This window comes from Labeo rohita, chromosome 16 (assembly GCF_022985175.1).
Source record: "Labeo rohita strain BAU-BD-2019 chromosome 16, IGBB_LRoh.1.0, whole genome shotgun sequence".
Taxonomy (NCBI): domain Eukaryota; kingdom Metazoa; phylum Chordata; class Actinopteri; order Cypriniformes; family Cyprinidae; genus Labeo; species Labeo rohita.
The window spans coordinates 38,749,348-38,774,477 of NC_066884.1; the positions used below are offsets into that span (position 1 = coordinate 38,749,348).

General features: G+C 39.6%; 1 protein-coding gene across 4 annotated transcripts in view; it reads right to left on the reverse strand.

Moving 5' to 3' along the window:
* Nucleotides 1–24,006, reverse strand: part of si:ch211-201o1.1 (NACHT, LRR and PYD domains-containing protein 12) — a 32,717-nt gene extending 8,711 nt beyond the window's left edge. Inside the window, exons 1-12 of one of the 4 annotated variants that reach the window (XM_051131183.1) lie at nucleotides 23,949–24,006; nucleotides 23,011–23,062; nucleotides 22,334–22,421; nucleotides 20,095–20,211; nucleotides 19,867–19,983; nucleotides 11,812–11,980; nucleotides 11,431–11,650; nucleotides 9,586–11,344; nucleotides 9,179–9,349; nucleotides 7,421–7,594; nucleotides 7,168–7,338; nucleotides 53–226 (exon numbers count right to left, since the gene is read on the reverse strand). In XM_051131183.1, the coding sequence (XP_050987140.1) occupies nucleotides 53–226; nucleotides 7,168–7,338; nucleotides 7,421–7,594; nucleotides 9,179–9,349; nucleotides 9,586–11,344; nucleotides 11,431–11,650; nucleotides 11,812–11,980; nucleotides 19,867–19,983; nucleotides 20,095–20,211; nucleotides 22,334–22,404 (3,143 nt within the window). In that variant the 5' untranslated portion in view covers nucleotides 22,405–22,421; nucleotides 23,011–23,062; nucleotides 23,949–24,006. Of the gene's footprint in view, nucleotides 1–52; nucleotides 227–7,167; nucleotides 7,339–7,420; nucleotides 7,595–9,178; nucleotides 9,350–9,585; nucleotides 11,345–11,430; nucleotides 11,651–11,811; nucleotides 11,981–17,754; nucleotides 18,848–19,127; nucleotides 19,375–19,866; nucleotides 19,984–20,094; nucleotides 20,212–22,333; nucleotides 22,422–23,010; nucleotides 23,063–23,948 lie in introns of those variants that run through there. The other 3 variants (XM_051131184.1, XM_051131186.1, XM_051131185.1) reach the window with 3 other exon arrangements.
* Nucleotides 24,007–25,130: the final 1,124 nt, after the last annotated feature.

Below are 25,130 nucleotides of genomic sequence, written 5' to 3' on the forward strand. Positions count from 1 at the left end.
TATCAAAATTCCTACATGTTGTATATTAAATAATATTGAAATAAGCACATACTGTAGTTTCTCCAATTTACAGTTTGGATCCTCTTTTTTAGCTGAGAGCAGTTTCTCTCCTAAGTCTCCAGGGTGGTTGTAGCTCAGATCCAGTTCTCTCAGTTGACCAGTGTTTGAGCTGAGAGTTAAGGCCAGTGAACGGCAGCCCTCCTCTGTGATCATACACCCCGACAGTCTGCAGGTAATATTAAAAAAAAAAAAAAAAAAACAGCGTTTCTAGAGCAGCAGTTCACAAATCTGTTCCTGGAGTAACAAAATTTTGGATGTTTCTCTCGTCTGACACAACCATTTCAGTCTTTGAAGTCCTTGCTAACATGCTAATAAGTTGAATTGTGTGTTTTATTAGGGACACATACAAACAGTTGGGGGAACTCCAGGACCAGTATCTGGAAACTCTAAAGCAACTGATGCCGAAGTTACAAACAAAAATAATAATAATAATAATTTTCTAGATCATTACAAATCACTTTGTCAGATGTGTTTTACATTTTACCACACAGTCTCAATCAAAGGACGATTAGCAATAACCAAATTCTTTCACGAAGGTGACATTTGTCTATGCAAAACTCTCCATCATGATGTTTGGTGTTGTAAGTGGTTGGCATAGTTTTTTATATAGCTGCATAGGTGTTTTAAGTGGTTTTAATTTCATTACTCTGTGGTTGCTTGCATGTTCTGCCTGATTGTTATATTGTTACTGTTACTAGGGTGTTCCCTATTGTTCCCTACTGATTCCTCCGACCATCAGAGGGCTCCATCGTCGAATATTGGCTCATGCATACACACACTCACCTTCACATTACATCGCCTATCAACCCCGTACCTAGCACTGATCACCCGGTCCAGCTGTAACAACCTACTGGCCTATATGAGCAGTCCTGTCTCCTCGCGAAGTCTTGTTCTACTACGGTTAACATTCTAAACATTTATAGCCTGTTTTGCCTACCTATTGTGACCCAGTCTGTACCTAGTTTCTGATTCCCTGCTGCTAGCCGCCTTCCCCGATCTCCTGCCTGTTAACCGACTACAATTGTGTTTTGCCCTCTGATATTGTCTTTTACTGGTATCGGATCTTTTGTCTGTCTGACCAGGACTTTAAATAAAACCTGCATATGGATCCCACTTCGAGTGACGCTTCGTTACACCTATCAAAAGCTACTCTTGATGCAGCAATTTTAATAATGCTCATGAAAACATTCTTTGTTTAACCAGTTGTGAAGCATGTGTGTCAAACACACCAAGAATAGACAACCTCGGTTGGTGACATCATTGGAATGCATGCACCTGAGAGGTTACAAATATTTGTGAAAATGACACACCTTCAGGTTTCTTTGTCTACAGAGACCGCTTTATGTGTGTGTGTCACACTGCTGAAATCAGTATTATTTAAAGGAAAATAAGTTGAAAGTGAAAGTTCAAACAACTTATTAATCATGTTGAGTGAATCTGCAAAGAGATGCATGCATGCCTCCTTGTTCACAGCCCAAGAGGATGAGTATTGTTTGGAGTGTTTGGGGGAAGACCACACTGCTCTCCCATTTGAGGACAGCAAATGTGAGCACTGCGATTCACATCCTATCCACATGTTTTGCATTTCTTCACAAAGAGCAAATCACTGCGCCCGTGTCAAGATTGTGCGTTGACCTTGCCTCGAGAGGTAGGTCCCCCCCTTTCTCTCAAGCTCTCAGGTTCCACTTCTAAAGCATGCCCTGGCCCTTCTTTGTATCGGGCAGAGGATGTTGCAATTCTTGCTTCTGTAGAGATGGAGATTGAAAATGCAAACTCTGAATGCTCCTCTTGTGATTACAAAAAATAACTGGAGAGTAACTGGAAATGGTGACTAGTGCGGTGGTCAGATTAAAGCTGGACTGGCCACAGGAAGAAGAGACCCCCAAATGCTCCTATCTAGACAACAGTTTCTGTCAGGTGGTCAATGTTGATTTATTCGACTAGCGTTGATTCAAAGACATTGGACTACATAATAATGCCCCAATGGAAGAGACACTAGTGGGCTATCTCTCCCCTGGAGGTGCATCATCACTCAAAAAGCCAACACTCCCTACCAAGCCATGTACAGCAACAGCTATACTTGTAGGGAAAGCATTTCAGGCAGCAGGTCAGGCTGGTGCTGCCCTGCAAATCATGGAGGTCCTGCAGGCATATCAGACTGACCTTCTTAAAGATCTGAGCGCCAGGAGGCAAAGAAACATGAGGAAATTTTCAACAAGTTTCTCCACCGCTGTGCTCAAGTGTCGGGGCTGCCGGCAACCCAGTCCTGACCCAGCCCAACTCCACTGAGGTCAGTAGCCCAAAGAGAAAGTATGGCGAATCGTGTGCCCATCGTAAAGACTGGGGAAAAGCTTAGCACTCAACAGTCAAAGAGAAAACCCCAACCTAAGAAAGGTCATTACGACCAAAAAGAGAGCCCCAGAGGCTGTACCCAGGACAATGCTGTCTGCAGCTGTCTCCAGTTAAACGTTACATGTTCGGTTGTTTCAGGACACCTAACATTTAACATTCCCCTCAGCGAAACAAAGTGTCACAATAAGTATCACTTTCAGAGAGTTTGGCAGCATGGAAGCTATTGCCAAATAATCTTTTCTTGGGTCATAAGGGCCGTAGAAGAGGGCTACAGGATATGGTTTGCATATTGTCCTCCACATTTCAACAGTGTGGTCTCCACTACTGTAAAAACGGAACAAGCATATTTGTTGTAACAGAAATTGCAAGCTCTTCTGGACAAGGAGGTCATAGAACTTCTTCCCCTCTCAGACAGAGTCAGACTGCTGCAGCCAATACTTTCTGGTTCCCAGAAACTATGTGGGGTTGCGTCAAATTTTCTTTACGGGCTAAACTGCTTTATAAGAATGTTCAAAATGCTGACAATCAAATGATTGTTTTCTCAGATCCAGTCAGGGGATTGGTTAGTGACAGTTGATCTCAGAGATGCATACTTTCATGTTTTGGGGCCAAGCTTACCAGTGTCAAGTTCTTCTGTTTGGCCTAGCCTTGTCACCCAGCACATAAACAAAATGCATGGATGCAGCAATAGCATCAACGCCTGGTTGATTCGGCTAAATTCAAGTTTTTGTTTTTTAAAGTGACGACCAAGCAGCCAGCGGCAGATCACGTTTGATCAATGTAGCATTCTCAAATCAACACGACTTACCCAAAATAAAATCTATAGAAATAAAACACTTAAAGCATTTCACAATGTTAGTTTAAATATTTAATCTAGATAATTGTGCACTGTTAGGTGCATTCCCTTTACCCCATAAAAGTTTATTTTATTAAGTATACTGAAGTAAAGTTCAAGTATATTTTTAAGTATACTTTATGTAGCAAGTATATAAATATTAGTGTACTAGTAGTATATTTGTAAGTGTACTATTTCAATACTACTTGGGCCCAATAAAATAACTGTTCACTAAAAGTGAAATTAAAGGTATACTGATAGTTTACTAATTAAATACGTATAGTAACATTTTTAGTACACTTTGAAGTATAGTCTCAGTAAACTACTAGTTTAGTAGTTTTATACTGCAAGTACACTTGTAAGTTTTCTTTAAATGAACTTTGCATCATACTTGTATATACAAGTATACTGCTATGTCCCTATCTAGGTATTAATTTGTATATATTTTGTTATATGAATATTTGAACATACAAAACATCAAAAGAAAGAGCAGGGTATCTGCTTGTAAACAAAAACATTTTATTCTAGCTTCATGCATTTTTTTTAAAAACTTGAATGTGGGTAAGTTTCATAAAAAATAAAAAAAATAAATAAATAAAAATAAAAAAAATAAACAACATTTTGAACAAAAAACTGAATAAAGACTATGAATTGGAATCAGAATAATAATGAAAACGTAGATGCAGTTGATCAACACCCCAAAACTTTACAGTCATTATTACCTCTACATTGGTCTACATTTTATTCCATAATGTTACACAGTTTTGATGCTGTTTTATGTCTGATGATTGTGTTAGATTAAACGTGGAAGCATGTTGTTTAGGTTTCTTCTTCGCTTGTGTTTTTTTGGAAATTCTGAACAGTAGATGTGTAATAGTGCCCCCTACCGTGTAACAATGAAAACACAGATTCTAGGAGCACAGGTATATCTCAAATATATTTAGACTTTTTCTAAGTATAAGTCAAGTATACTTAAATGTCATTTTAAGTATATTTTTGAGTATATGTGGAAATTATGTAATGCAGATGTTGAACTTACATGGTAACTACAGGTAACAAGAGGGTAACGAGGCATCACCTTAAATTACAGCCTGCGGATGTTGCACTTACACGGTAACTACATATAACAAGGGTGTATGTTTGAACAGTAGTTGTGTATTATGATGTTATATTTATATGTTATATCCTGGGAGAAGCTGGAAACAGGTAATCTACAGTTTTTCACTGTATTGCACATTGACAGTACAATGCTGCTCACCTGACTTGCTGTGGAGATGACCATATGCAATACTCTTTCGTCAGGTAAATTTTCATATGGAAATTTCTAAACCAAATTGTAGCAGAAACTCATTACATTCCCCATACTTTCACCTGTGTTGTTCAGTAATATCCATGATTCCACTAAGCAACACTAATAAATACTATAGCATACATTCATAAGTAAACTGGTATAAGTTTTATAAGTTCTTATGGTCATAAGTTTTATAAAGACTATGGTGGTTTTTAACTTTACTATAATTACTAAATTATACTGGAGTATACTACAGTTTACTATTTGTATCAATGTCATGTAAAATATATGTTGTAATACTACAATAAGTACCCAGTATGTAGTGTAAAAATATACTGCATCATATATTTTTGTTATTACAATAAGGCAACTTATTCTAAATCATACTATTGTTGCCTAACATAGTAGGTCATGCATACCATGTAATCTTAGAATAGTTTCACCTTACCTATGAAATACTAACAGTATAAATACTTTTAATTTTCCAAGTCATTATTACCTTATCCCCTAAACATTGCACATTGTTTCCGTTTACCTACACATACGTTCAGCTGTAAGTTATGCTTATGACGGAAAATGTCTGTCTGTGTGTCAAACATACCACGTAATTTCAGAATAGGTACCCTTTAGTTATGAAATACTTACAGTATAAATGCTTTATAATTTTCTATTTCTATAGTAACAAATAGGTACGCTGTAAATTACTGAAAAATCTTTGGTTGGGGGCAGCCCTACTTATAATCCAGTTCTCCTTTTTTTGCACTAAAGGCACCCACTACTGCTGCTGACGGACACACTAAAAATCTTTCAGTACCAAATTGTTGGGGTCACGATTCCGTTAAAAATGTCTGTTTTGTAATCACGATACACAATTTTTCATAAACTTTTTTGTGCACACTGGACGTCAAACACACCAGTATTTTGATACAAAAACACACCAGTCTATAGTATGGGTAGCTTGACTCCAGAAATCTGTGTTTCCTATTAACTATTAACTTCCTAATAAATCAAAAATGTTTTACACTTCCCATTACCCTTACAAAAAAGAAGTGTATTCAAGTGTGCTATTAGTATACATATTTTAAACTACAAAATAGGAAAGTATACTTTCAGTTTACTATTTATGTACTTCTCAGAAATGGGCTTCATGTACCTCTCAGAAATATACTTAAAATGACATTTAAGCATACTTGACATACACTTAGAAAAAGTCTAAATATATTTGAGCTATACTTGTGCTCAGAAAATCAATGTTTCCATTGTTATATGGTAGGGGGCACTATTGCACATGTACTTTACAGAATTTCCAAAACACAAGCGAAGAAGAAACCAAAACAACAGATGGTTCCACATGTAGTCTAACACAATCATCAGGCATGAAACAGCATCAAAACTGTGTAACTTTGTGGAATAAAATGTTGACCCATGAAAAGGTAATAATGACTGTCAAGCTTTAGAGTATTGATCGACTCTATCATTCATTTTGATTATCATTCTAAATCTCTTTTTTTCAGCCTTTCTTTTTTTTTCTTAATTATGAAATTAACCCACATATAAGTGTTTATGAAAAAGAATGCATGAAGCTAGAATAAAATATTTTAGTTTACAAGCAGATACCCTGTTCTTTCTTTTGATGTTTTGTATGTTCAGATATTCATATAACAAAACAAATACAAATTAATACCTAAATAGGGACATAGCTTAACGTCCAGCTCATGACGTTAAACCGAGCGGCACAAACAGACAAAAGGCGTGCCTGAACGGCGAGTGACCGGCTCCAGTTAAGTAACTGGTCTAGCTCACTAGTTGTGAGTAGGGTGTGGTAATACATTTGATAGTTAAAAGCTATCTAAACGGTGTAGGAACCCAACAATGAGGTAAACAGCATCACCTATGCTAGAAAACTAGCTAGCGAGGAGAGGAGTGTGGAACCGCCTAGTGAATTAACCCACAAGAAACAACCATGAGTAGATGACTAAATAAAGAAAAATGCCAGCTGGGCAGTCACCTGGACAAACAAGCGCCCCGTCATAAGGCAACCCTGGGACCTACTTCGAAAAATTGGTTACAGGGAAGGAACAAAGATGTGGTAAGGTTAATCTCTAGATAAGAGATTTTCACAATTTAACATCACAAAGAGATTACACAGACCAAATCTGATCTGTTTAAATCTAAATATGTTTCAATACATTGCCTGAAAATGGCAAAAATTGCACAAAACTTGCAAAGAAATTCAAAAATAACAGCATTCCTGTTGGGTTTTGGACTTCACACTGTTTTGTAGGAATTAGTGTGTTACGTGTGTCTACCGAATTTCGTACATGTACGTGAAATGTAGCTTGAGTGGCACTCTACTGCATTTGTAGGTGGCGCTATCAAGCCATTTTGACACACCCACTTCTGAAACTCATATCAGATATATATTTTCACCACTTTTGGCATATGTGTGAAGTTTCATGTGTTTTTAAGCATGTTTAGACCCTCAAAAACGTGATTCATTGTGGAGATAACAAAGAAGAAGAAAGTGAGCAATTCCAATAGGGCCCTCACACCACTGGTGCTCCGACCCTAACTACAGGTTATCTTATCTGCTAAAATACAGTGATTGTGTCATCATAGTTGCACTTACCCGAGTATCTCTAATTTACACTGTGGATCCTGTAGTCCTATTGAAAGCTGCTCCACTCCTGAATCCCGCAGATCATTGCTTGTCAGCTCCAGCTCCCTCAAGTGTAAATTACATTTAAGAACTGATGCTAGATATACACAGCTTCTCGGTGTGAGCCAACACCGCTTTAACCTGTTGGAACAGGCTAATTACATCACATACCAGCTTAGCCAATGACAAATCTAAACGCTCTTACCAACAAGAAAATACTTACTTGAGTTTCTGAAGTCTACAGTGCGGACTAATTAGTCCGTCACAGAGCTTATTCATTCCAGGAGCACTTATCTTAGTGTAACTCAGATCCAGTTCTCTCAGGTGTGAGTTTGTTGACTTGAGAGCTGAGGCCAAATCTGGACAGGATGTTGATGGGAAATTACAGCCAGCAAGACTGAGAAGCAGAAACAAAGAGTAGATACAGCAACTAATCAACTAGCAGTTAACATATACTCATGATTTTGTCAAATAAATTTTTTTGTTCACATTTCTGATACTAGTGTGAAGGCACAAAAAAGAAAATCAGTGGTAAACACTATCACATTCAATTTACACAAGTTATTTACTGTATCTATGGCTGGTTAGAAGGTCATTCAGGTGATAGTGCAGTCATGTTAATATCTTCATCGGCTTTGTCTACTACCCTGACCAAAATCATAAACGCAACACTTTTGTTTTTGCCCCCATTTTCATGAGCTGAACTCAAAGATCTAAGACTTGTTCTATCTACACAAAGGGCCTATTTCTCTCAAATATTTTTCACAAATCTGTCTAAATCTGTGTTAGTGAGCACTTCTCCTTTGCCGAGATAATCCATCCACCTCACAGGTGTGGCATATCAAAATGCTGATTAGACAGCATGATTATTGCACAGGTGTTCCTTAGGCAGATCACAATAAAAGGCCACTCTAAACTGTGCAGTTTTACCATACTGGGGAGATCCGGGGGGTCCAAAAACTAGTCAGTATCTGGTGGGACCACAATTTGCCTCATGCAGTGCAACACATCTCCTTTGCATAGAGTTGATCAGGTTGTTGATTGTGGCCTGTGGAATGTTGGTCCTCTCCTCTTCAATGGCTGTGCAAAGTTGCTGGATATTGGCAGGAACTGGAACACGCTGATGTATACGCTGATCCACAGCATCCCAAATATGCTCAATGGGTGACATGTTCAGTGAGTATGCTGGCCATGCAAGAACTGGCATGCTTTCAGCTTCCAGGAATTGTGTACAGATCCTTGCAACACGGGGCCGTGCATTATCACGGTCGATGGCCTCTGGATCTCGTCACAGTATCTCTGTACATTCAAAATGCCATCAATAAAATGCACCTGTGTTCGTTGTCCATAACATACGCCTGCCCATACCATAACCCCACCGCCACTATGGGCCACTCGATCCACAGCGTTGACATCAGTAAACCGCTCACCCACACGACACCATACACGCTGTCTGCCATCTGCCCTGTAAAGTGAAAACCGGGATTCATCTGTGAAGAGAACACCTCTCCAGAGTGCCAGACACCATCAAATGTGAGCATTTGCCCACTCAAGTTGGTTACAACGACAAACTACAGTCAGATCGAGACCCCGATGAGGACGACGAGCATGCAGATGAGCTTCCCTGAGACAGTTTCTGACAGTTTGTGCAGAAATTCTTTGGTTATGCAAAGCCTCTGAGGTTAATGGATTATCTCGGCAAAGAAGTTCTCACTAACACAGATTTAGACAGATTTGTGAACAATATTTGAAAGAAATAGGCCTTTTGTGTACATAGAAAAAAATGTAGATATTTGAGTTCAGCTCATGAAAAATGGGGGCAAAAACAAAAGTGTTACATTCATCATTTTGGTCAGTATAAGAGGAAACACCCCTGCCTTAATTTTGCACATATTTGAACAAAGTAGTTCTTCTTTATATCGAAAATATATTAATGTGGCAAAATGACTCTATGCAAGAAATTACTACTTGCACGACTTACCTGAGTGTTTGCAATTGACAATTTGGACCTGTTAGACCAGTCAAGAGGGCATTCACTCCACGCTTTTCGAGTTTATTGTTGCTTAGATCCAGCTCTCTCAAGGGTGAGTTGACTGACTGTAAAGCTGAGGCCACTATTCCACAGGACTCAAATGAGAGATTACAATTCAATCTGTAAACAAGAGTACATTTTATGTTTTGTTCTTTTTTTTGTTTGTTTGTTTGTTTGTTTGTTTGATTTAATGATCAGTGACTAAAGTTGTTTAAAAAATTCCTTTAGATTGTCACTCTGTGCATTTAAATGTGGACAAGAAAGTCTCAGTTCACTTGGCGAAATGTTTAAATAAAAGTTATTTGTACATATTATAAACAATTAATGAATGCTATGAATAATCAATGAAAACTGACCTGGCCTTTTTGCAGATCCTGAGCACTGGCAGCAGTCTTTGGTGGTTTTCTGTTGATGTGTGGAACTTCTTCATGTCAAACTCATCTAATTCCTGCCCAGATTTCAGCAAGACATAAGCCAAAGCTGACCACTGCTCTGGCTCCAGCTCGCTACCCATCAGCGTTCCTGATTTCATAGCAGTCTGGATTTCTTTAACAAGAGTGTTGTCATTCAGCTCATTTAAACAGTGAAACAGATTGATGATTCTGTCTGGTGATTGTTCCTGTGTTATTGTCTCTTGGATTAAATGCACTGTCATTTTTTTGTCTACACAGGGTTTACTTGAACTGTCTTTGGTGAGAAGGTCTTGCAGGAGAGTGCAGTTAGGATCAACAGAAAGACCCAAAAGAAAGCGAAGGAAGAGGTCAAGATGTCCATTTTCACTCTCTAAAGCTTTGTTTACTGCACACTTATGCAAATCAGAAAGATGTGTTGATTCATCTTTGTCAAGAACATTTTTCCCATTATTAACACATGCAAAGTGGGCATATATCGCTGCCAGATACTCCTGGTAGCTCAGATGAACAAAGCTGTAGGCCTTCTCCCTGTACAAACCCAGCTCTTCTCTGAAGATCTCTGTGCACACTGAGTACTCTGAGACCTTACTGACATCTAAGCCACCATCTTTCAGATCCTCTTCTTGGAAAATCCAGTTGCCCTTCTCCAGTTGCTGGAAAGCCAGTTTTCCAAGATCCAGAATTAATTTCTTGTCAAATTCAGAAAGTTTCTCTGGGTTGTCAGCATCAGCTCCATTGAACTTCTTATGTTTGAGGCTGATCTGAATGAGCAGGAAGCGAGTGAACATCTCAGTCAAAGTTCTGGGTATTTGATCAGAGTTTTCATCTTTCATCATATTTTCTAGCACAGTGGCAGAAATCCAGCAGAAGATGGGCATGTGGCACATGATGTAGAGGCTCCGACATGATTTGATGTGTGTGATGATTTCATTCGCCAGCTTCTGATCAGTAATTTTCTTCCTGAAGTATGTTTCCTTTTGATTGTCATTAAACCCTCGAATCTCTGTGACCTGATGGACACATTCAGGAGGGATCCGATTGGCTGTTGATGGCCGTGTGGTTATCCAGAGGAGAGCTGAGGGGAGCAGATTTCCCTTGATGAGGTTCGTGAGCAGCACATCCAAAGGAACTTCCACATTTGTATCAGCACATTGATCATTATTATCGAAATCAAGAGGATACTGACAGACCGCTAAACCATCTAAAATAAAAAGCACTTTCATTTCTTTAACATTGGTTTCTTTCAGTTGAGGAGCATATTGTTGAATCAGCTGTAGAAGACTGCAGTTCCCCTTTTTCTGGTTGAGGTCACGAAATCGTAGATGGATGATGATTTGAATATCTTGATTTGCTATTCCATCCACCCAATCTAGAATGAATTTGTGCACCGACACATTCTTTCCAATGCCACCTATGCCCATTGTCAGGACTGTTCTGATTTGTTTGTTTTGTCCTGGAGGTATCTTAAAGATGTCATTACATGTGAGAGGACTGCTGGTCCTGCTTTGTGAAATCATTTCATCCCTCAACACTTCATATTCATTATTAATCTCTTCACTTCCACCCTCTGTCATGTACAGATCAGTGTAGATCTCCTTCAGTAAATTCTGTTTACCTTCAGATGAATTTCCTTCGTTTATATGCTGACATTCATTCCGAAGTTTTGCCTTATTGGCTTCTGTGATTTTTTTAAGTGGATTACCTAGGTGAAAATAAGAGGTGTTCAGATGCAATGGAAATAAATATATATAATTTTAAGTTAAATTAACCATTTAATTTAAGTCTTACCATTTGCCTGGAAGTGTAACGTGATTCTCAGTGCTGTTTCTCCTCCAAAGCACTTTGCTATTTTCTCAGCAACATCAGAGACAATGAGCTCCTCCAGCTCACTTCCTAAGCACTCTGGGTAATCCTTTGATAGTACTATTTTAAAGGTTTTAAAATCTTCTAACCCCATGTTTCCCAAGACATGATAGAGCAGGGTTTTACAGTCTGACACATTAGGTTTCTGTGGTAAAATACAACAGTATCCAACAAAACAATGTTTATCAACCATTATTTATATAACTTAAATGCTTCCAGTTCAGAGGTCTAAAGATCTCTAAATATATTAAAATATATTGCATTTTATGTTGGATAACAGAATGGATATCGCAGTGAAAAACTAACCGCAGTGTAGGTTTTCCTGTGTCGTTGGTGCTCTTGCCCAGCACATATGCCACAGATGTACATGTTATCTGTCTTACAGAAAATCTCCAGGTCTCTGTGGTGGTGCTGACAGACTCCTTTGGCAGGTGTGGACTCTGCATGCTCTTGTGGTATTTCCACACACATTTTACTGCAGGAATATTTAATATTAATCAATTAACTTTAACCTAAATTAATAATTTGAATGTTTTGAATTATATAATCATTTATAACTATTTCATAAACATTTGTTTTTTCTTATTTGCCTGCTAACTTCTTTGTAAATGTTTATTTAGACAATTATCTTTTTATATGGGTCTGTGATTAACCACTGAAGTTCAGTGGAAGAGGAATTGATCTGTCAGTCCTCAAAGACAAATCTTGGTGAGTCTGATCTGTCCTCTTTAGTTCTATAAGTAAAATGTCTTTGGTTATGTATGTAACCATGGTTTCCTGAGAAGGAAATGAGACACTGCGTCCTCTAGCGTTCGTTATGGGGGAACGTCTCCAGCGTGACCTGTGTCTGAAGCATACATTCGAAACTACAACATGCTGGCCGGCGACAGCCTATACATCACTACCGACGCACACAGAGTAAAAGGGTTCTGGGAGAATACGTCATCCGCTTCTTCTTCTGAAGCTTGCGTCTGAAGCATGGCAAGGATTCTAGAGGACGCAGTGTCTCAGGGAACCATGGTTACATATGTAACCCAAGACGTTCCCTTTTGAGGGAACATCTAACTGTGTTCTCTAGTGGTTGCTATGGAGAATGGTATACCCATGCTGCCATGCTGAGGGGAGTGCATGCCAAGCATAAAGGCGAGCACTAAGTACCAACTCCACCAAAGCTTAAGAGAGTTGCCCCTAGAATGAATGACAGCTGTCAGTGACATTATCCCCTTCGTTGAGCTGCATACCCGAAGACTTACCTGTAAGGGGTCAGAAATACTTGACCCGGGGTAGAGCTTAAGGCTTGAAATCAGAAAGGAGATTCCTTTAAGGGGATACGGCTATGTGCCTAGGGTAGTAACTCGGCCTAGCCTGTCACTCAGGAGCTACACTGGCTCTGCATGGGTTTGCTCAGGAACCGACTCACAGAACATAGGAAGCAACACCCTGTTCCAAGGATACATATGTAGAGTGGGGCCCTAGGTGACTGGGGCTTGAGCCAACATGGGAACAAAGTCGAGCGCATAACCCATACCATACAATACAGGATTTTAGAAAAGTGTGCAGGGTACCTAGCGTGCACACCTACCACCATGTGAATTTTAAGAAAGTGCCCAGAGACTAGCGTGTGCACTTACCATAAACATGGATTTTAGAAATAACGTTACTTAGGAGCCTAGCCCAGAAGATGCCTCAATAGGTCCTAGGTAGCAGATGTTCAAAAGGTATCAGCGAGGATACATAAGTGGAGCAGGGCCCAAGGTGACCGGGGCCTGAACCAACTCAAATAAAGGGTACGGGCTGGCAACGTGTGATCCCTGCCATACAAAATTTTAGAAAGGATGCAAAATGCCTGATGTGCATTCATACCACAATGTGGAATTTAACGTCCTAGGTTGGCTAAGGCGCCGGCGGGAGCACTCGCATATTTTCCAGATGACAGCTAAAAGAACTTGAATTGCTCCCTCAATTTTAATTGGACACATAAAAGTAATACATCACCTGAATCTGTAGAAAGTTTACTTTTATTTGTGTACGCTCAACATATTAACAAATGTTCATGGTTTGTTTAAAATAAAGAAAATATGTTTTTGGAAGAAGATGCTGAGAAGAAAAAACCTTGTATTTACTCCAGATGAGGATGCGCTGAGAGGAACAGGCTAAGCTTGTTTATCTCACAAACAGAACACGAGCGCGGCTACAGGCAGCTGACAAAGGGATCTTTTATACAGTGTAAGTAATGTTTCTTATTGGCATTAGATAATGTGTTGTTGTGACATAAACTTGAATGCATTTACTAGTTGGACTTTTTCCAAAACTATAATTCATGACTAAAAGTGTGTGAAATCGAGTGCAACATTTTGAAATATCATAGGCAACTTTTCAATGCATCTGTAAGGCATCAGGAATGTTTTTTTTTTTCATAAACAAATTGAATTAAAGTAGGGCTAATGTTTATACTATATAAAAGTAATGTCTAAGAGTGCTTAGACCAGTCTTTACTGTTGAATACTCTGTCTGCAAATATCTGCTCAAACATGTACATAATGTGCTTAATAATAATTTTGTTTCTCAGATGTTGTTTTTGTACTGTATAATAATAAATACAAAGCATGTGTGGATATGATAGCTATAAAATCACATGGGCAATATTTGTGATTGCCAATGTAACATTATAATGTAATATTATTCCAGACCTATCAACATGCTCACTGATTTATTCATTTATTTATTTATTTTAGTGACCAGATACCTATATGAATATTATAGAAATAGAAATTATAGAACTAATGATTTTATTTAGAAAGGATGCTTTAAATTGCTCATGATATGAACATGCTCACAGATGTTTTTTGTTTTGCTTTGGTTGTTTGTGATCTGATACCTGCACAACAGATGAATCGTGCAGACTTTTCCTCTGAGAGCACTGTACCAACGTCAGATCTTCAGCTACACTGATATTCTATTGGTAAAACAAGTTCCTTGACTATTGATGATGAGTTTTGCAAGCACTTAAATAACAGGTATGATTTACTCGTGTTACTTGTTGAACAGAATTCAGAATTTTTTTTACAGAGGTTTTTTTAGTTTTTCATTAGTTTTCAGGAATTACACAACGTCTGTTCACATCTCTGTGGTTAGATCAGTGTGCTTAATAATGTGTTGATCTTCATAATGTATGTTTATATTATACTGTGTTATAAATAAAATACAGATAATCTAAAACCCCAATCTTTGAATCTTCTCACATTGTTTCTTACCTGACAGTCACAGTCTCATTGATGGGCCATTAGAGGAGGGCCTTTTGTCTCTCAGGTGTGAATCCCTAAATATTCAATGGCCATTGTCACTCCCTTGCATATTCCCTTTCGATCACAAAACATGTCTTAGAAAATTTAAATAAGTATATTGTTTTTTTGTGAACGACTGAATGAGATGATTTTCAGATCATTTTGTTCTGAATGTGTTTCTTGGTCTTATTTCAGTGACTTAAAAATTTTAGTTTTTTACTAACCACGCATAAATGTTGTTTTCTCAAAAACAAACATGTACATTACTGTTGCTTGCATATTATTGTAGCCCAGTTTGTGCTGATTACAATGTAATTAGACTTTAGCTATTAATATGTTTTTAAGATAATGAAAAAAGCACAAATGTCAGGGCATATCAAAACTTCTCCAGGGTGCCAAAATACCCTCAGACCCCAGAGGGTTAAGAAAGTGCCCAGAGACTAGCGAGCACACTTACCATAACATGGATTTAACAAATATCATTAGAAGGGACACAAGAGACCCTACGTGACTGTGGCACTCTGAGAGGCAGACTGACATAAACACTGAGTGCCATAGATGGAAACGGCGCATCTAAAAAATGAGCCATCAGCATCATGGTCATAACCCCTGTACCCAGCCTTCAACTGAAGGGGGGCATTGGGGGGTTGACTGCAGGAGCAGCACGCTTGTAGGTGACCGTAGGAGGCCTAACGACCTGGTGTGGCTGTTGACCAGAGGCCCAACTATCGAAAGGGCCTGGATGCTCAGCTTAGAAGCGGTGTGCTCATAGGTGACCCTCTAGGTGAGGGGAGCACTGGTAGCTTATCCAGTGAAGAGGGCAACTCAACAGGGAGGCACAGAGAGGCCTTACAGCCTGAGGTTGCACTCTAACATGGCTCCAGGGGGTAGGCAGTGAGGGGGAACCTCAGATGCCTGGTTGGGGGCAATGCTCACAGCCAACCCTCATGGTGAGGGGCAACCTTGTCCAACCAAAACAGGCAACTCAGCAAGCAGCTAGTTGTCTGACAATTCTGCCATGGAGCTGATACACTTGACCAAGGGAGTGGTCAGTGCTCAGGGACAGGTTTCTAACTCCTGAAAAGTGAGGAGGATCCAATTAGAGGTGGTGAGCTGGTAAGAGACCCTTCCGCAGTGAGGGGCCTCGGAAAAGAGATCCAATCAAAGGGGATCAGACATTTCAACAGAGATGAGTCTAGCAACTCGGTATGGCTGCAACGGTGCAGCAGCGTCACCTGCCCTCGAGCTGTAGTATGTACTCTCCGAGTGGCATTAGATATTGCCAACCCAATTATTGAATTACACAACGTCTGTTCACATCTCTGTGGTTAGATCAGTGTGCTTAATAATGTGTTGATCTTCATAATGTATGTTTATATTATACTGTGTTATAAATAAAATACAGATAATCTAAAACCCCAATCTTTGAATCTTCTCACATTGTTTCTTACCTGACAGTCACAGTCTCATTGATGGGCCAATAGAGGAGGGCCTTTTGTCTCTCAGGTGTGAATCCCTAAATATTCAATGGCCATTGTCACTCCCTTGCATATTCCCTTTCGATCACAAAACATGTCTTAGAAAATTTAAATAAGTATATTGTTTTTTTGTGAACGACTGAATGAGATGATTTTCAGATCATTTTGTTCTGAATGTGTTTCTTGGTCTTATTTCAGTGACTTAAAAATTTTAGTTTTTTACTAACCACGCATAAATGTTGTTTTCTCAAAAACAAACATGTACATTACTGTTGCTTGCATATTATTGTAGCCCAGTTTGTGCTGATTACAATGTAATTAGACTTTAGCTATTGATATGTTTTTAAGATAATGAAAAAAGCACAAATGTCAGGGCATATCAAAACTTCTCCAGGGTGCCAAAATACCCTCAGACCCCAGAGGGTTAAGAAAGTGCCCAGAGACTAGCGAGCACACTTACCATAACATGGATTTAACAAATATCATTAGAAGGGACACAAGAGACCCTACGTGACTGTGGCACTCTGAGAGGCAGACCAACATAAACACTGAGTGCCATAGATGGAAACGGCGCATCTAAAAAATGAGCCATCAGCATCATGGTCATAACCCCTGTACCCAGCCTTCAACTGAAGGGGGCCATTGGGGGGTTGACTGCAGGAGCAGCACGCTTGTAGGTGACCGTAGGAGGCCTAACGACCTGGTGTGGCTGTTGACCAGAGGCCCAACTATCGAAAGGGCCTGGATGCTCAGCTTAGAAGCGGTGTGCTCATAGGTGACCCTCTAGGTGAGGGGAGCACTGGTAGCTTATCCAGTGAAGAGGGCAACTCAACAGGGAGGCACAGAGAGGCCTTACAGCCTGAGGTTGCACTCTAACATGGCTCCAGGGGGAAGGCAGTGAGGGGGAACCTCAGATGCCTGGTTGGGGGCAATGCTCACAGCCAACCCTCATGGTGAGGGGCAACCTTGTCCAACCAAAACAGGCAACTCAGCAAGCAGCTAGTTGTCTGACAATTCTGCCATGGAGCTGATACACTTGACCAAGGGAGTGGTCAGTGCTCAGGGACAGGTTTCTAACTCCTGAAAAGTGAGGAGGATCCAATTAGAGGTGGTGAGCTGGTAAGAGACCCTTCCGCAGTGAGGGGCCTCGGAAAAGAGATCCAATCAAAGGGGATCAGACATTTCAACAGAGATGAGTCTAGCAACTCGGTATGGCTGCAAGTGTGCAGCAGCGTCACCTGCCCTCGAGCTGTAGTATGTACTCTCCGAGTGGCATTAGATATTGCCAACCCAAAGCGGTCCTGTGCCTTCATTGTCCTCATTCTAACCATACCCGGAGAGCCTGCAAGAACGAAAAAGGGGCCCGGTCATGCATGGAGAGCTGTTGCTCCTCAGAGCACTCAGAAGGGTTTCTACAAAAATACCTTTCATTCACACCTCGGTGGAAAACAGTGTACTCAAGCCCGCTCCATGGAGGGATAACTTACTAGTTCATTGAAAGGCAGTGTGAGGGGATAGCCGGTTTGTTCCTACTTGAGAGTTCCTACCCTCACTCAGATTAATGCATGATGATTGGGTGGACAGCCTGAAACAGGAAGCCCCTCAGGGCGAGACATATTCCAGTCAGGTCGCCTCCGAGGCCAGGTGTCCAGCCAGGGATGTCCTGGGGCATACTTTGAAGTATAGCTACCAGAGAGCTTACCTGGAAGAAGGACCTGCAAGTCCTAAGATGCAGTTCTGTAATACGGACCTGAAAGCCAATAGTTTTCCTCAGAGTCCTAATGACTGGCCACATCATCAGAGAGTTATGCAAAGGCAGATCCAGCATAGATGAGCAAAACCATAATCGTAGACAGTAGTAAAGAGGGGGGTACTCGTTGAGGACCTACCTAAATGAAAAGTAAAGCACAACAGACAAATTCGGAGGCTAGACACAAAATAGCAGCATTGTACTCACCCACCATGGTTCCCGCGCATTACTCCAGTTCAGAAGTTGAAGTCCGAAGGAGGGTTAGTTCTAGACCATCAGTAAAGGTAGTTTCTATGAAACATAGAAGCTTACCAAAAACATCACAAGTTCTCACCTAACCTCGGTCAGGTGGAGTTGATGGTGGTTGCAGGGGCATTCAGAAGGGGAAGATAAGGGCAGATGTAAAAGCCCCCGACGGAAGAGAGTAGATGTTCAGATTTTACTCTGATCCAGGCGAGAACGTTGCCTCATCTGGATGACTTCCCAGGACCCCTGTGTTGTTCGGGCTCAGACCTGGACCTTCAAGGAATGAAAGTTTTGAAAGCTGCTGAGCGTGCCTTCACCTCCCTAAACTTCTCAACCACCATCTCGATGGATGCACCGAAAAGCTTGGAAGGTGAAACCGGCGCATCAAGAAGACCCTCTCTTTCCTCCCGATATCAGCCAGGTTCACCTACAGATGTACCCTGTGACCACCATGGCTGCCATAGACCTGCCCATGGCGGTGGCGGCCTGCTTGGTGGCACGGAGAGTGAGATCCATGGTGCGGCACAGCTCAGCAACCTCCTCAGGGGAAAGACCCTGACCTTTATCTAGGTCTTTCAGCAGATCAGTCTGATAAGTCTGAAGCACCACCATAGTGTGCAACGCACCCATCGCCTGACCTGCTGCTGCGTACGGCTTGCCATTTAAGCGAGATGTAACCTGAAGGGGCTTAGATGGCAAGAAGGCAGTCTTGAGAGAAGATGTCTTGCCTGCAGAGAGATAGCTAGCCAGCGTCTCTTCTACAGGGGGCAACTTCTCATAACTGTACTAACGCATCCCCTCAATGTTTGCGTAATTATTATGTTGGAAATTATGAATGCGGGAAAAATAAAGCTTTTTCCATACCTTCTCATATTCCGTATGGCGATCAGGAAGAAATGGAAGACTTGCTTAAGCTGGGGGGTTAGGGTCGAGAGATAGCGCTCATCGAGGTGACCCCGTGGCACCACCTTCTTAGCCCGCTTCCGCGGCAAGACTTGACGTGGTCCATAACCTCCAGCAGCGCATCATACACAGATCCACCTGCAATCCCCATGAGCTCATTCTCCTCCGTGCCTCTGCAGTGTGCCTCGGGAGCAGACAGCTGCCCCTCCTTTCTCAAAAAGAGAGACAGGTGAGAATGGAGCTTTTTCATGGAAAAACGCTCACAGTGCACGCAGACTGCCCCCTCGAGGACATTGCGTGCATGCTCTTCGCCCAAACAAAAGACGCAAAGATTGTGCATGTCATCAGGTGTAAAATAACGAGGACATAAATCCACGCACTTGATGATGAAAATAAAAAGAAAATTGTTATTACCACCTGAATGTATGCTAGACAAAACAGTCAGTGAAGACAAAGAAGAGGATGATGTATTCTCCCGGCGCCCTTTTATACTGTGGTCATGCCAGCATGTTGTAGTTTTGAACTATGTAAAAATGTATGCTTTAGACACAGGTCACACTGGAGACAATCCCTCATAGCGACTGCTAGAGGACGCAGTTCGATGTTCCCTCAAAGGGGAACAGAAGATTCGTTACATGTTTACACATGAAAGTTTATTTTTTCTTCTTTAACTTTACAGTACATGTTTCATTAGACAAACCTTTCTTTATTTCTCTGTTCTTCATCACTGAAGTTCAGGGGTAATGGAGCTGATCTCTCACTTTTCAGAGACACACATGACAATGATGTCAGTGAGTCTGAGCTCCCCTGTGTAGTTCTATAAGTAAAACACAACATCCGTAACATGTGAATTGAGTATGTTTATACATGAAAGTTTTAGTATGCCTTTTTAATTTCAACTTTGCAGTAAATATTTCATTAGACAAACCTTTCTTTATTTCTCTGTTCTTCATCACTAAAGTTCATGGGTAATGGAGCTGATCTCTCACTCTTCAGAGACACACATGACAATGATGTCGGTGAGTCTGATCTCTCCTGTTTAGTTCTTGGGGTAAAAATGGGGAATATATGTAAAAATAGGGCTGTTAGTTTAACGTGTTAACTTAATTAACTACTTATGAAAAATAGCATGATTAAAATATTTTAATGCAGTTAACGCGCTGGCCCCGCCCCCAGACCTGTACATCATTTTATATTTCATACAGTTGACTGTTGACAAATTTAATGCAGGGCAACAACTCCATAAATGCAGTTATGCCCTAAAATTCAAGATAAGATATTGGTGCAAAAAAATTCCCTGTATGTGTTTTGTCGCATATTTATATATAGGACATATCCTACAATATCACATGGGCACCAAGAGCAATATGACACGAGTGCTGATTGTTTCCTGATCTATCACAAACTTCAATGTGATTTTATACAATAGTTCAGTAAATAAGAAGTTGATATTCTGTTATATTTTAAACACTATATCATGTGTTTTTGCTCAATTTTGCAGGGAACGTATTACCTTTAAAACAAAGCAGAAATGCAGAAATGTTGCACAGTGGTGTTTAGTTTCTGAATGAATCCGCATTGTGCACAAACTGTATGAATCAATGATTCAAAGGCCCATATATATATATATATATATATATATATATATATATATATATATACACAGGTGCATGTCAATAAATTAGAATGTCATGGAAAAGTTTATTTTAGTAATTCAACTCAAATTGTGAAACTCGTGTATTAAATAGATTCAATGCACACAGACTGAAGTAGTTTAAGTCTTTGATTATTTTAATTGTGATGATTTTGGCTCACATTTAACAAAACCCCACCAATTCACTATGTCAACAAATTAGAATATGGTGACATGCCAATCAGCTAATCAACTCTAAGCACCAGACCTTCAGTTTGGTTCACTAGGCTACACAATCATGGGGAAGACTGCTGATCTGACAGTTGTCCAGAAGACAATCATTGACACCCTTCACAAGGAGGGTAAGCCACAAACATTCATTGCCAAATAAGCTGGCTGTTCACAGAGTGCTGCATCCAAGCATGTTAACAGAAAGTTGAGTGGAAGGAAAAAGTGTGGAAGAAAAAGATGCACAACCAACCGAGAGAACCGCAGCCTTGAGAGGCTTTTCAAGCAAAATTGATTCAAGAATTTGGGTGAACTTCACAAGGAATGGACTGAGGCTGGGGTCAAGGCATCAAGAGCCACCACACACAGACGTGTCAAGGAATTTGGCTACAGTTGTCGTATTCCTCTTGTTACCACAGATGACGTCAGAGGCGTCTTACCTGGGCTAAGGAGAAGAAGAAATGGACTGTTGCCCAGTGGTCCAAAGTCCTCTTTTCAGATGAGAGCAAGTTTTGTATTTCATTTGAAAACCAAGCTCCTAGAGTCTCGAATTAAGGCAGTAATTAAAGCAAAAGGAGCCCCTACCAAGTATTGAGTACATATACAATAAATGAACATTCTTTCCAGAAGGCCAACAATTCACTAAAAATGTTTTTTTTTTTTTTTTTAATTGGTCTTATGAAGTATTCTAATTTGTTGATATAGTGAATTGGTGGGTTTGTGTTAAATGTGGGACTAAATCATCATAATTAATAGAACCATAGACTGAAGTCTGTGTGCACTGAATTTATTTAATACATGAGTTTCACAATTTGAGTTGAATTACTGAAATAAGTAAACTTTTCCACGACATTCTAATTTATTGAGATGCACATATAAATATCTCTCTCTCTCTCTCTCTCTATATATATATATATATATATTCTATTTCTGAATAAAGTTGAAATAATAAATATAATTTCTGTGCCCTTTAACAAAGTCATTTTTCTTGTATACGTCAAGGGTTTTGAAATAGAACTGGTGTCTGCATTTAAGTGTAATATGAAAGCATAGTGGTATCTGTAGCTATACTGCACATAAGACATCTCAAAGCAAGTGTCTCTATGTGTGTGTCAAATGCACCACAATCTTTTTTCCTCACTAGTGCTCCTTGTTTAAGTCTGTTTGTTTAATACAGCTGGTGTTTTGGTGATTTTTGGTGGATGTATGAAGTCTGCTGAATTGTAATCTTTGAAGTATATACCACTAAACACAATACAAAGCCAAATTGATCTTAAAATATATGGGATTTTGTCATTGTCCTCACCGTTCAGAGTGAAGGTCTTCTTTTGAACTGTTCATAGTGGCAGAGCTGTCATCATTCTCTCCAGCACTCATGATCAACTAATGCATTCCTATCAAGACAAAAGATTTTACAATTGTTTAGTTTTATTTCTAAAAATGGCTTTTGTTCTCATTTTGTGAATGGAACCCCTGCTTAAAAATCCAGCATTGCTGGTCACCAGCATAAGGTATGTTTTTCACACTGGGACCAGAATGGGATGCTGGTTTGCTGGTTTTCTGGTCCCCAGCACAGTAAGCAGGCGTGCTGGTGGACCAGCATAAGGTATGTTTTGCATGCTGGGACCAGCTTGGGATGCTGGTGTGCTGGTGGAACAGCATTTTGTTGACTTTTGGGTGCTGGCATGATCCCAGCAAGACCATAACAAAATTTGTGTATGTGTTACAAGTCCAACACAATTTTTCAAATTAATTTTAATAAATTATTTAATAAAGGAAAACACATGTCCCTGGTTACATGTTCACACAGTAAAATCCCCTGTGTTACACATGGTTACATGGTACAAAGTAGATTCACTCTACAAGTGATGACTGAACATCAGTGATGACTGCTACGATTAACAAGCAGAATCACTGAGAATAAGAGGCACAGCAAGAACAGAAAAAAGTGAAGAGGTGAGCAGAAACACATCAACTACTTACTGCAACACAGCCTTAGATGAAATCAGTATCTCACCAGAGGATGATTAAACAACTGCAAAAACAGAATTAACACATTCATTTATTGCAAACCAGTTTGGCTTTCACATACCAGTTTATTTCTTTCACATACATGTACAAAGGTTGCTGAAAAAAAGTTAAGTGATAACATGTTTCAGTGATGTTATAACTAACCCCGAGTCTTGTATCCATAAACTAGCACTGCAGATAACAGCCAAAACATTAGCACTAACAACCTGCATGCAACATATCCACACAGACACACAATAAACATAAATAAACTTAGTAAACTAAGTTTAACTACAAAGCAGAGACTGCCATCACTTACTTACAGTTACTTTTTTTTTTACCTCAAAGTTAGTTTTTCTCCTCTAAAATTTGCTTCCTCATATGTGGAATAAGGACTAAACTGATAATGTGTTAAGTGAATTAGGTGATTTGTAACTTGTTCCTTATTTGAGAAATAGGAAGTATTGCACCTGACCCGTGTTAAAACCATCCTTACTACAGATGATATTTTGCAAATATCTCCTTTTTTACATAAGTAGGTTACCACATTCAATTATTTTACATCAAAATCTCACTAAAGTCTCCATGTTATTTTAAATTTCAAAAGGTTGTAGTAAGTGTCTAGTGGCAACACTTTAGGAATTTCCAGTGAATATCAAATGTGAAACTTAACACGTATTTTTCTATATGGTTCAACTGGCGGTAAAACTGCAATAGGCCTTAATACTGTCTCCACTAAATTCGACCAGTGTGAAACGCAGGGAGAAAAATATATTTAATATTTATCTACTGAATTGGTTGAACATTTTATGCGAGAGTGTATCGGTAACCTCTATTTAGTGTCATTCACAGTATTACATGTCACTTATGTCGCAATATATTATTGAAATTAAACAGAGGGGTAAACTCACCGATGGTAAGTAGCTAGCAATACGTTCGCTGTTGCTTTCACTTTCGCTTTAGTGTGTGACGCAGCTTTAAATACTGTGAGACAACATGGAGGATTTTCTTTCCGGTTCATGTAAAGACTTGCTCTTTGTGTTGTGAAAATATTTTAATTATCGATGATCTACACACTGCACAGATTCGTTGAGGTATTCAGTTCAAACGCTATTTTTGCACATTCAGAACTATTTGATCAGAATCAAATTGACCCAGCTGAACCAAATAGATTAGATTCGATTAATATTTTTAAAATGTATATATATATATATAGGAAAGACAAACCGTTAATGAACCTAAAGTGTGTGTGTGTGTGTGTGTGTGTGTGTGCTAGTATAAACCTTCACCTGTTACAAAAAAATTGTTATTTTGAATAGAAATGATGGTTATTTTCATCTGTTATTTTGGCTATGGTTCATTAGATCTAGATCTGCACTTTGAATCAGACTCAGAGATCAAGTGTTGTGGTGAAATAATTTGATATTTGGAATAAATTATTTAAAATGCAGTTTATTAGTTTATCAATACACAAATGTTCCCACAAGTGCAGTATACTAGTAAATTTTGACCTTGTGGGGACATTTTTGGTCCCCATGAGGAAACAAGCTTATAAATCATACAGAATGCATTTTTTTTTTCTTTCAAAATCTAAAAACATCTGTAGTGTTGTGTGAGGGGTACGTTTAGGGTAAAAGTTTATACAGTAGAAAACAATTATGTCTATTGAATGTCACTATAATGATAGGAATACCAGTGTGTGTGTAAGTAAGTAAGTAAGTAAATTTTGGCTTCACGGCAAAATATTTATTAGAGCACAGAGACATTCAAGATGCGCAGTCATGTAGTGCTATGGAAGCATTGCCTAATGAACTCCAAGGGCTCGTGGAAGGCTAAAAGATGCTGCCTCCACTGCAGCTTCAACCATTGGTGTCACAGTTGGATAAATGAGTGACTGATTAATCCAGCCCATTGTTTAATCCAGCCCAAGCTCTGTCTATCGAGAACTACACAAAACAAACCTATACATACATTTTACTAGTGTTTCCAGCTAAAATGATCACTAGTGACAGTAAAACACCAACGACTGTATTCCTTTTCACACAGATTATGGTTTCAGAGACTGAGAATTAGATTGAGCCTGGCTCATATAT